The sequence below is a fragment of the Hypoxylon fragiforme genome (genome assembly GCF_022984875.1).
Source record: "Hypoxylon fragiforme strain CBS 206.31 chromosome Unknown GGS25scaffold_6, whole genome shotgun sequence".
Taxonomy (NCBI): Eukaryota; Fungi; Ascomycota; class Sordariomycetes; order Xylariales; family Hypoxylaceae; genus Hypoxylon; species Hypoxylon fragiforme.
Window position 1 is genome coordinate 358,074 of NW_026054761.1, and position 11,031 is coordinate 369,104.

The 11,031-nt window shown below is 49.6% G+C and overlaps 4 protein-coding genes across 4 annotated transcripts; 3 read left to right on the forward strand and 1 right to left on the reverse strand.

Annotated features, from left to right (window-relative positions):
* The first annotated feature begins 1,579 nt into the window (after positions 1 to 1,579).
* Positions 1,580 to 3,393, forward strand: GGS25DRAFT_311564 (uncharacterized protein). Its single transcript, XM_049257726.1, has 3 exons — positions 1,580 to 2,189; positions 2,612 to 2,864; positions 3,083 to 3,393. The coding sequence occupies exons 1-3, from the start codon at positions 1,870 to 1,872 to the stop codon at positions 3,293 to 3,295; spliced, it is 786 nt and encodes a 261-aa protein (XP_049115296.1). The 5' UTR covers positions 1,580 to 1,869; the 3' UTR covers positions 3,296 to 3,393.
* GGS25DRAFT_493695 (uncharacterized protein) lies at positions 3,302 to 4,161 on the forward strand. Its single transcript, XM_049261277.1, has one exon. It carries the CDS (start codon positions 3,491 to 3,493, stop codon positions 3,824 to 3,826), a length of 336 nt encoding a protein of 111 aa, XP_049115297.1. The 5' UTR covers positions 3,302 to 3,490; the 3' UTR covers positions 3,827 to 4,161.
* GGS25DRAFT_493696 (replication protein A, subunit RPA32) lies at positions 4,162 to 5,454 on the reverse strand. Its single transcript, XM_049261278.1, has 2 exons — positions 5,271 to 5,454; positions 4,162 to 5,188 (listed from the first exon to the last, which is right to left on the reverse strand). Exons 1-2 carry the CDS (start codon positions 5,275 to 5,277, stop codon positions 4,383 to 4,385), a joined length of 813 nt encoding a protein of 270 aa, XP_049115298.1. The 5' UTR covers positions 5,278 to 5,454; the 3' UTR covers positions 4,162 to 4,382.
* Positions 5,455 to 6,647: 1,193 nt separating this feature from the next.
* On the forward strand, positions 6,648 to 10,102 carry GGS25DRAFT_312063 (Lon protease-like protein 2, peroxisomal). Its single transcript, XM_049257729.1, has 3 exons — positions 6,648 to 9,347; positions 9,408 to 9,577; positions 9,643 to 10,102. The coding sequence occupies exons 1-3, from the start codon at positions 6,777 to 6,779 to the stop codon at positions 9,740 to 9,742; spliced, it is 2,841 nt and encodes a 946-aa protein (XP_049115299.1). The 5' UTR covers positions 6,648 to 6,776; the 3' UTR covers positions 9,743 to 10,102.
* Positions 10,103 to 11,031: the final 929 nt, after the last annotated feature.

The following is an 11,031-nucleotide window of genomic DNA, read 5'->3' on the forward strand; positions in this document are numbered from 1 at the left end:
GGACGGGATCGGGCAGATCGGGCAGATCGGGCGCATACGTTATGTTATGTATGTACCGTAAGTGAGCGCATACATACATCTTACCTATATCTATATACATAAATAACCTAGGTCAAATAACTCCGGCTCCCCGGCTTCCATCCTTGTTTAAGCCGTTCACCTAGGCCGTAAGCCGATGTTGAGTTGAGGTCAAATGTCAGGTGACGTTATAAGTGAAGCCGCAGCTGCGCAGCCAACATGTTGGGAAGCGACCCTGAAAAGCTGAAGAGTTGTAACAAGGTACATATTTAACTGACCTAGGTGGGATTGGGGGATTGGGGGATTCGGTACTGGGGATGGCAGCACTCTTTATGAGGAGCTATTATTAAAAAGTATTAGAGTCGCAGCCCAGTGAACCGCCACATGCAACCCCCCCCCACACCTCTACCTCTACATATGGCTCTCACCCACACCTTACACAAAGGGATGTTTGTTGCATCCGGGTCCCCCGTTCACACCAACTCTGTGCACGAGACTGGCGCACAATGTATGCAGACGACCTTGGAAACCTGGCACCTTAAGATCCCAAAGAGTTGGGTCTGACGCACTGTGATTTATAAAGCCAATGAAGCGGCATATAGTGCCCAGGCGGTTGTTGCCGTCATCCGCTACGTACCGAACAACCAATGAGACCCTTCGACATACCTCCCCTCTACACCTCTATACTTGCTACTACGTAGGTAGTACACAGTAGTCCACGAGCAGCATGGATAGTGCACATGTGGGATGGTTAGTCTCATACAACCTGTGTATATCCCATCCCTAGTGGCTGGTTGGTCACCCTGTTGTGCCATATCTTCTGCGGCTCCCTCAGCTTACCATCGACTATTCAGGCTTTCTGCATCTCCATCCCGCGCATTGCTTCCTTGGCTCTTCGCCTCACCACACTATTATACACTGTGCTTTGTACATCGGGTCATGTCGCTCTTTAAGGACCCCCCCAGGCGCTCCACCGACGCTAGTTTCCTTCCTTCCCTTCGTTTTTTCTTCTTCAACCTGGAAACCAAGCTTGTTGTTCGTTCACAAGTCAGCTTTCGAGGTTTAAAAACAGATTTGACACTTGAGGCTATACTGCCCCCCGGCACCACCTTATAGCCTACCTACCTACCTACATAACCTATCCACCGTCCCCTCCTAACCCGATTTGTTTCTACTCCCAAGTCAGCTTTATCTTTGTTGATCACTCTATCTATCTACCTTACTCACTATCTACTATCAGCCCTTCTTTTTGCTTCACCCATTTCATCCGCTCAATCCGTCTTGCCTTTCGTCCAAGTATTGGACTCTTTCTTCGTCTCATCTTCCTTTTCGTGACGCCTCCCCCCCTTTTTTTGTTGTCCTGAAAACCAGACAAACCTTCTTAGAAAAAACGTCTCTAGGAATACTACTCGCATCAATCTACATTGATGTCTGTTGACCTACGCACGAGCCTCAATTGCCTAGCTCATCCCGCAAGATTTATGCCTATCTCCAGAACGCAACTCTCTAGAGTTCACACGGGAGATAGTATACAGGATATATTAAGTAATAATATTTAAAGTGAGTTTTTGATTGATCTGATCTGATCTCGCTCGCTCGTTTTGCTCCACCCCTAGATCTTGCTTGATCTTGCAGGTTATATATCTTTTCCCTTTTTGGGGCGAGGGGTATAAATGTGGATCGAGGGGCAAGAAGAAGGGGAAGAGAGAGAGAGAGCAGAAAAGAGAAAATAGAGGCTGTTGGCTAATATGTTCTCTATGGTTGGTGGGATATGTAGTCGCCGACACCTAGGAAGTCAGAGTTAGACCAAAAGCACCCCCAACCCCCAAGCCCCTGCCACGCCCAACAACCATGGAGCACGTAAGCAACAGCGTTTCGTCGTCCCTCGTGGAGATGAAGAAGCAGCAGCGGTCGCTGGTGCCGCAGAAGTGGGAGGGCCAGGTGCGCGCGATCGGGATCGCGGAGTACAAGGAGGCGGCGCAGTCGCTGGCGCAGGCCTTCGCGACCGACGAGCTGGCGCAGTACCTCCTCGACGCCGACGACATGGTCGGCTACGACGACGAGGCCAAGTGGCGCCTCCACGTCGACATCTTCAACTACATCGTCGCTGCCCATTGTTATCGGGGTGTCGTCACCACCATCGGCCCCGACTACGAGGGCGTCGCGCTTTGGTGAGTTTGTTTTACCCAGGCACCCCCCCGTTGTGTTCGTCTGACTTTAGTACCAAGGGAAAGAGGATGGGGATGGGGATGGGGCTACGGGGAAAAGAAAGGGGAAAGGGGGGGAGACTCTGTGGGGCTTTGCGTATTGTGCTGATATCAAGGTTAAATACGTGGACCTTGAGAGAACTTCGGTTATTCCACCCCCTTTTCTTTTTTTTATAAAGAATTTTTCCTTCTTCGTTTTTCCTGGGGCTTCTCCCTTGACGGGATGAATCTTTCTTTCTTTTTTTTTTTTTTCTTCTTTTCTTCACAACCCTTTTTTTAAAAATAACTTTTCTTCCTCCTATTTACACACTTGTTGTTACGCATTTGCTTGCATATATGGTTCCGTCCGGCTAACAGGCGGGGTTCTCCGTCCGCTCGAGATACAGGATGCCGCCGGGGCAAGAGATGGACGACTGGGTGACCATCGTCCGCAGCGGCATGTGGCGGCTCTACTACCAGCTCTCGGCCGAGGGGCGCAAGCGCTACTACCGCGAGCTCATGCCCGTGCTCCACCACACCAAGGCAGAGACCATGGGCGACCGCGACAGCGAGTGCTACTACCTCGTCTACCTCGGCACCAAGCCCAGCGGACAGCGCAGGGGCTACGCCAGGAAGCTGCTCGAGCATATGGCTGCTAAGGTACGTTTATATATCTACTCAATACAATACGAAGTATTTGAAGGGAAAAGGGGTTGATTGGGATGGGTCCGTCATGTCTTCATTCTGATTGGCCCCCCCCTTTCCCCTTTCCCCTTTCCTCCCAATACCATCCACCCCTCTCCTCTCCTCTCCTCTCCTCTCCATCTCCCGGTGTCCATGCTGAAGCGCTCCGCCCCGCGGGTGCGGAAACCCCACAGGCCGACGCAGAAGGGCGCCCCATGTACCTCGAGTCGAGCACGGAGCGCAACAACGCGTACTACAAGAAGTTCGGCTTCGAGGCCAAGAAGGACATCTACCTCGGCGCCGACAGCCGCTCCCCCGTCCGCCTCACCATCATGGTCCGCGAGCCCCAGAAGCTGCCCCCGTCTACCACCATCCCCATCAAGTTGGCGAGGCGTGGTGGGGTTTAGGTTATTGGGCTGGGGCTGGGGCTGGGGCTGGGGCTGGGGGGGATGAGGGTATATGATTGTAAGGACTTTGTTGTTTGTTTGTTTGTTTGTTGTTGTTGTTGTTGAACTGAAACGTGGATACCGTTATTGCTGATGATGAAGATGAAGGTGAAGGTGAAGAAGATGATGATAGGATGACAGGGTCAAGGATGATGGATGACTGATGATGGTGATGACGGAGACGACGGAAGCCTTTGCGTGCGTGCGTGCGTGATTCGAAAGTCAAATTGCCTCGTTTTGCTTCCTTTTTTTTGTTTTTTGGCTCTTTTCTCTTCTCTTCTTGACACTTTTGTGTTCTTGCGATTACCGACGTTGCTGCTACTACCGCTCCTGCTCCTACTATCCACCTCCCAGTCCACTGGAGGGAGGGCTACGATATCTAGGGAGCCAGCTTCTCGGGTTCTTTTCATTTCTTTACTTTTTATTTTCTTTTTTATTTCTTTGCACAATTACTTTCTTACGCTCTCTTTTGCTCTACAGTGTTTTTGTTAGGTTAGAGACTCACCCCCCTTCTTATTTTTCTCTTCCAACGAATTGCTGTGTGGTGTCCCGGAAAACACCACTCTCTGCTGTTTTCACAGCGGTAGGGACTCTTTCGGTTTGACATAACTACGCTTCGTCAGGGAGATAAAATGAAAGAGGGAGCGGATGGAGTCGCGATTCACTCATTGGAAATAACTTTGGGGGTGGTTGAGGTACTTATTGGTATGATTGGTTGTTCAGGTATCATTAGGTAGTCAGTCAGTCATTCATTACGTACCTATCTAGATAGATGGTTTACTTAAAGCCCCCCCTTTTATGAAGGCCATTCGTTTTAAACACATATTTGGTTTCCATTCTCGACCAAGTCTTCTTCTGTGATTCCTGGCCTGATTCATGCCTAATCAATCCCTTGATCAATGCCAATAGCGCCCAAGACGTAGTGTGATGATGACGTGCCAACCGTACCAGGGATCTAGGTGCTTTCTAGCCTTCCCTCGTAGTATTGCTATGCCTATTGTATTCCCATCCTTGTTTTTTATCAAGCCAAAAGTGGCAACATATGGATCTAGAATCCTTCTAGCAGAGCAAAGGTCTCATCATCAAGGGTCGTGTAGATCTTGCCGTGGCCCAGCAGCTCCGAAGCAGCCGCCATGACATCCTGGATCGACATGCCGGTGTCACGGGCGATGATGTGCATGTTGGTGCCCTCGTTGCTCTTGGACTGGTTGAGGTAGTTGTACATCTTCTTGGCCTTGACCGACGCGGTTCGCAGGAAGGCGGCGTCGTTGTGCTCCACGAACATGCTGTCGTCTTCGGCGGCGTTTCCATCGCCGCCTGCCGCAGCGCCGGCGGTCGGTGCTCCGCCCCGGGTGAGGAATAGGTGGACGTAGGTGGCTTCGAGTAGGTGGTAGTTGATCTCGTTGAAATCAGTCACGGGTCGCATGACGTGGGCACCGACGTGCTCCTTGTTGCCGAAGCTGCGGAGGCGGCCCCAGACGCGGACGTACTGCTCTTCTTGGAAGATGGGGCGGTTGGCGTCGTCCTGCTTGTCGGAGTCGAGCCAGTACTTGGCCTCAACGATGCCGGTGCCGTCGTCGATTCGATAGGTGATGTTGGTGGTCTGGGGGCTGATCTGTCGCACCATGCCGACGAAGGTCACCTGCGTTACGTCGACGCCATCAATGCGAAATTGCCCTTCCTTGGTGAACGTCTGCTCCGCGTCGATGATCTGCTTCGCTGTCACGGGACGCAGAGATTCTTCGTTTACTGGTCGCGCCGCTTGACTACCGCTTTGCGAGCCACCAAAGAAGCCTCCGCCATCGCCTCCACCGGTGGCGCCGTAGTTCGTTTGGGAGTATCCGCCGCCGTATGCTGCGAGTTGTATGTATGTTAGTAAAGGCGATGAATGTGTCAAATGGTTACAGTATGAGGATCTGGGAGGAAGGTATCGTACAATTCATGATTGCAATTGTAATGGAAGGCGGTTTATTATGTTTCGTGGAGAAGGTGAGAAAGAAATAAAGGTGTTCGGCACGATTAGGTAGATAAACTGGGAGTGGAAAATGTATAGGACGCGTCTAGGTGAACAATTGACGCGACTTGGTACCTAAGATCAGAACTTTTAATTGATTTTTGGGATACGCTAAATCGCGGGGTTGACGCCAGTGGCACACATGGCAGTGCTGTGGCTGGGGCGTTGCATGCCAGCACTGACGAAGCTCCTTGTAACCTGCAACCTGCAACCTGCAACCTAAAACTTGGAACCTTGAACGTCCCGACTTCCCAACTTCCTTGGAAACATTCAATATTGAAACATCCAGATGTCATTGATTGAATTGCAAACACATAAGTACCTAGTACATACCTCTGCATCTACTAGGTACATATGTACTACATATGTAGGTATATGAAGGTTCAATGTTCATGCCATGTGGTAAATTGGTAATAGATGCACATGTGTACCTTTCTGATGCGCTCGGGCGGTAAATACTGTTGTCTTGTGCGCTCTAAGAAAATGAGCTTTACCTAGGTAGGTAGATTTCAATGCAGAGTGATGAGGCTATCACAACAACTATCACTTTGATTCCGTCCAACCTTTTGCAGTGGAATGCTCGGCAGCGATGCCGGGTTGATGTATCCGGGGTGTTGGACAAATGCAGCTGCAAAGATGAAGTATGCGAGAAGTATGCGAGAAGTATGCACCTACCTAGGTACCACAAGTGCTACTTACATAATACAACATGAGCCTCGGTAACTCTTGTTATGGGACGCCGTGATCTTCCATGTTCATGCTTCTGGAAGGAACTTGCACACATGTGGACTTCTTGTGGACTCCCTGAGATTTAGGTACCAAGCTACTTATGTAAGTAAGCCGTACTGGAGCCTGAGCTCGGGCTACGTAGCCTACGGGGATGTTTTTGGTGCTTTAGTATGGATGGCATTGGATGCACTTGCCTTCCTAGGTACTAGTACAGCAGAGTGCATGCATTTGATTGGATCCATGTCATTGATCAATGCTTAATGCATGTGTGATGGGCAACTTCAATGTTCCTTGGACTTCAACTGTCACTGGTTCAAATGTTGTTTTTAGAGTTCAACGCTGTACAAGTACAACTTGGAAGCTCGGCACAGCTTGAGTACCAGGTACTAGTTATGTACCTAGGTAACCTTGCCTCTCCAACCACAACTTTGATCTATTGATATCAACAACTCATGCTTCTTCTTTTTCTCCCATCTTCTCCAATATACGCCTCGCTTCCATTAAATTTCCTATTCCTTCAACCACATTCTTCTCACCAAGGCGATCTATTATTCGTTACCCTTCAACACCTGCTGGTTTCACAACCTTTGCAGGATTTACCACTCCCGTCCTCGAGTTTCCCTTCGTACCCTCTCCCTTCCACCAATCGCGCGCAAACAAAGCCAAACAACCAACCTATAGGGGGGAAAACTCATCAACATGGCGCAACCAGTTGCGATGCCCGTGATGCCCGTGATTCCCCTGGGCAAGAACACCGTTTTGTTTCCAGGCTCTATCATCCGAATACCCGTTCCCGCCAGCCGCTCTGATATACCTGCTCTGCTATCCAATATTTACACGCGCGCCTCTAAGGCTTCGAGACGGGTTGACCAAATCCCCGTCATCTGTGTACCTCTGCTTTCGCCACTATTGAATCGCCGCGGCGAGCCACTCCCAGAGCAAAGTCCCAGCAAGTATGACCAACTTACAAGTGTAGATAAAAACAATATCAAAAAAGACCACTTATTTGCGTATGGAGTCTCTGGAAGAATCACTGCGATTCAAGGTCAAAATGGCGCCGAGTTTAATTTGCTAGTGCAGGGAGTGTCGCGCGTGACCATTGATCAAGTCACCCAAGAGCGCCCCTTCTTTGAGGCGAGGGTCACCCCCCATTCGGAGCAGGTTAGCCCCCAAGACCTCAAGAGTCCCTTATATCAAGAGCTCTTCAACACTCTGAAGCGTCTCTCCGGGGAACTAGTATCCTTTCTCCGCGTATCCGCGTTTCTGCTCTCCCACGGTAATCCAGGGCTGAACCCTCTCTTGTCGCGAAGACTGGAAAGGTTTATTGCCGGAAAAGGCCCGAGCGAGGGAGCTTCTTTGGCTGATTTCATGATGAATGTGATTGAGACCACTTACGAAGAGAAGCTCCAGGTGCTCGCTGCCGAGGACATAACAGAACGTATGAACAAGGTCATCGATCTACTCGACCGCCAAGTAGACGAGCTCAAAGGAAATCTCAAAGTCACCACTGTCACTGGCACGGCCGTACCTGTCCGCATCGACCCGGAGGACCTTGATAAGATTAGTCAGAAGAAACAAGTTATTATTAAACAACCACAATCAGGTCTCAAAATGAATCCACCTAGCATGTTTGGTGGTGGCTCACCATTCAATATGTTTGGCGGCGGACCAGGTGACCAGGACCAGGACGATTTACAGGATCTTGAGAAGAAGATTGAGGCTGCGAAGCTTCCACCTGAAGCCGCCAAGGTAGCCGAACGAGAATTTAAGCGGATTAAACAGATGAACCCCGCTCAAGCCGAGTATCAAGTTGTCAGGACGTACCTAGAAACGTTGGCTGAGGTACCATGGTCCGTGGTTACAGACGATCCTATCAGTGTTAGCACGTTAGAGAATGCGAGAAAGCAGCTTGATAACGATCATTACGGAATCGAGCAAGTGAAGAAGCGCCTACTTTCCTACCTCACCATTGTTAGATTGATGCAATCAGCGAACGAGGCTCTGGACCAGCAGATCAAACAAGCCAAACAAGAGGTGGCTGATCTGGAGTCCAGCAAGAATGCGGCAAAGGAGGGCGCAGTCGTTGACCCCGAGCTAGAGGCAAAGATGAAAGCCAACGATCTCAAGGTCCAGATGCTGGTGAACAAGCGACGGGTGGAGAAGGCCCCTATCCTGCTCTTGGTCGGGCCGCCCGGTGTGGGCAAGACTAGTATCGCTCGATCTATTGCTACAGCTCTTGGACGAAAGTTCCACCGCATCTCGCTTGGCGGCGTTAGAGACGAGGCGGAGATACGTGGACACCGTCGGACGTACGTTGCGGCGATGCCTGGTTTGATTGTGCAAGGCCTGAGGAAAGTAGGAGTGGCGAATCCCGTCTTCTTGTTGGACGAGATAGACAAACTGGGCATGTCTAACCATAACGGTGACCCCTCTGCTGCGATGCTTGAGGTGCTTGACCCCGAACAGAACAACTCATTCCACGATCATTACATCAATACCCCTATCGATCTAAGCAAGGTTCTCTTCATTGCCACAGCCAATACTCTCGACACAATACCCGGCCCGTTGCTGGATCGCATGGAAACCTTGGAGTTCTCCGGCTACACCACGCATGAGAAGCGACATATCGCATTGCAACACCTCGTGCCTAAGCAGATTAGGGTTAACGGGCTCTCGGAGGGTCAAGTACGATTCAGTGAGGAAGTGATTTCCAAGATCATCGAGTCATATACTCGTGAATCAGGAGTTCGTGGCCTGGAGCGCGAGATTGGTTCTGTCTGCCGCGCGAAGGCCGTGGAGTTTGTGGAAGCCAACGACCTTGGCCACCCAGAGACATACCGAGCAGACATCACCATGGAAGATCTGGAGTCTATCCTAGGTATTGAGAAGTTTGAAGATGAAATTGCCGAGAAAACTGTCCGGCCTGGGATAGTGACTGGTCTCGTTGCTTACAGCTCAGGGGGCTACGGAGGCATTCTCTTCATCGAAGTTCTCGACATGCCTGGCGATGGAAGTGTTGAGCTTACGGGCAATCTCGGAGATGTCCTCAAGGAAAGCGTGAAGGTGGCGAGGAGTTGGGTGCGACATTTTGCTTACGATCTAGGCTTAACCCAGGATGCTACGGAAAACGTGATGCAAAAACGCAGTCTCCACATACATTGCCCGTCTGGGGCCGTGCCCAAGGATGGCCCTTCTAGTGGAATGGCTCAAGCCATTGCTCTCATATCGCTCCTTTCCGGGCGGCCTGTGCCTCCAACCATGGCTATGACTGTAAGTCTATCTAGTAAAGCTTCCAAACATCTAACTACAGAATACTAAGAACTCATGCAGGGTGAATTTCAACTCTCCGGTCATGTGAAGAGAGTTGGGGGGATAAAAGAGAAGTTGATTGGAGCATACCGAGCTGGCGTCAAGACGGTCCTGCTCCCCGCCCAGAACGAGAAGGATACGAAAGATGTGCCGGCGGAAGTGAGAAATGGGCTGAACATCATCTACGTCAGGTATGAACTTGCTATTCCCGTCCTTTAATTTCGCCCTGTTGCTTTTTCTCGTTTAACTAACCAAGGTATTTCTATAGTCATATTTGGGAAGCCATCCACCATATCTGGCCTGACGTGCAGTGGCCGCACGACAGCAACTCCCCGCCAGTTCAATCTCGCTTATAGTCGTTTATCATTTTGTTTTAGGGGTTGTTTTTGATGTTGTTGATGTTGTTGTTGTTGTATAGATAGGTATACCTTTACAACAGTTGTAGTAGCATTCTAGCATGTGCGGCATGGGTAAAAGGCGTTCGTTTGGGGATCATAAATTTGTTTAATCCATGGAGTGGGGACTCAACTCATCTCATAGAAGCATTTGAATATTTTAGCTAGCCAGCCATGGCTACCTAATAGAAACATCGTCATCTGCAAAGTTGCAAATCTTACAGATACTTGATCTAAGTTCCACGACCTAAGCGCAAGTCCCCTTCATTACCCAAAGTACAGATAGATGGGTTCCTTGGTGCTGGTTTTTGACCCTACATATTTGTCGGTTTGGGATGATGGCGTGCCTATATGTAGATACATACCTAGGCAAGCACTTACTAGATACGTGGTTGATAAAATGCAATACATACTGTGTTGCGAGAGGTAGGTAGGTAGGTAGATAAGGACAACCTCGACCCCAACTATTCACCAGATCCCAGATCGCTGCCGTGCAACATGGCACGGCATAACCCCCTTTCGCCGGAAGAAGCGAGGCAGAATACACTGCGTAGGTACATACCTAACCTTAGGTAGGTAAGTACCTACAATGGATAGAAGGAAGGATGGATGGAAGGAAGGAGACAAGGGGGCGCCATGCGATGTAGGGAATAAAACAAACAAGCAAACTAAGCCATTTACATGTACATACTTCTCTTTACATACAGGGATAGGTACCTAAGGCACTTATATCCTCAGTTATCTACATACCTAGTATTTCTGCCGTATCTTGCCAGGTTTGGGGTTGAGATAGGTTGGCTTTTTTTTTGGGGGGGGGGGGGGGGGGGGATGGGGAGGAAGGGGAAGGGGAAGGGGACACAAGATTTACATATCTGTCCGTGTGAGACAAGATATTTCGTGTGCTGTCTTTTGTTTTTGTTTTTGTTTTTTGTTTTTTATCTTTCTTTATTACTTTTACTGCCTGCCTGCCTGTCTACCTAGATGGTCAGGTTTGGTGGTTGAGTTGGATGGTTTTGGAGATAACTATGGATGGTTCGTTAATTTTTCTGTTTGTTCGTTCCGGGGTGAGATGGTTGGTACCTAGTTAGGGGGAATGGATTTTCTACATACAGTACATGTTCGTAGTGCTTCTACATACATAGCGCCCACCACTGCTACGTGTTGTAGGAATACCTATAGTAGCTATATGGGAAGGTACCTACCTACCTACCTAAGGTACGTGTAAATAAGTAGAGGGATGCCTGTGTACG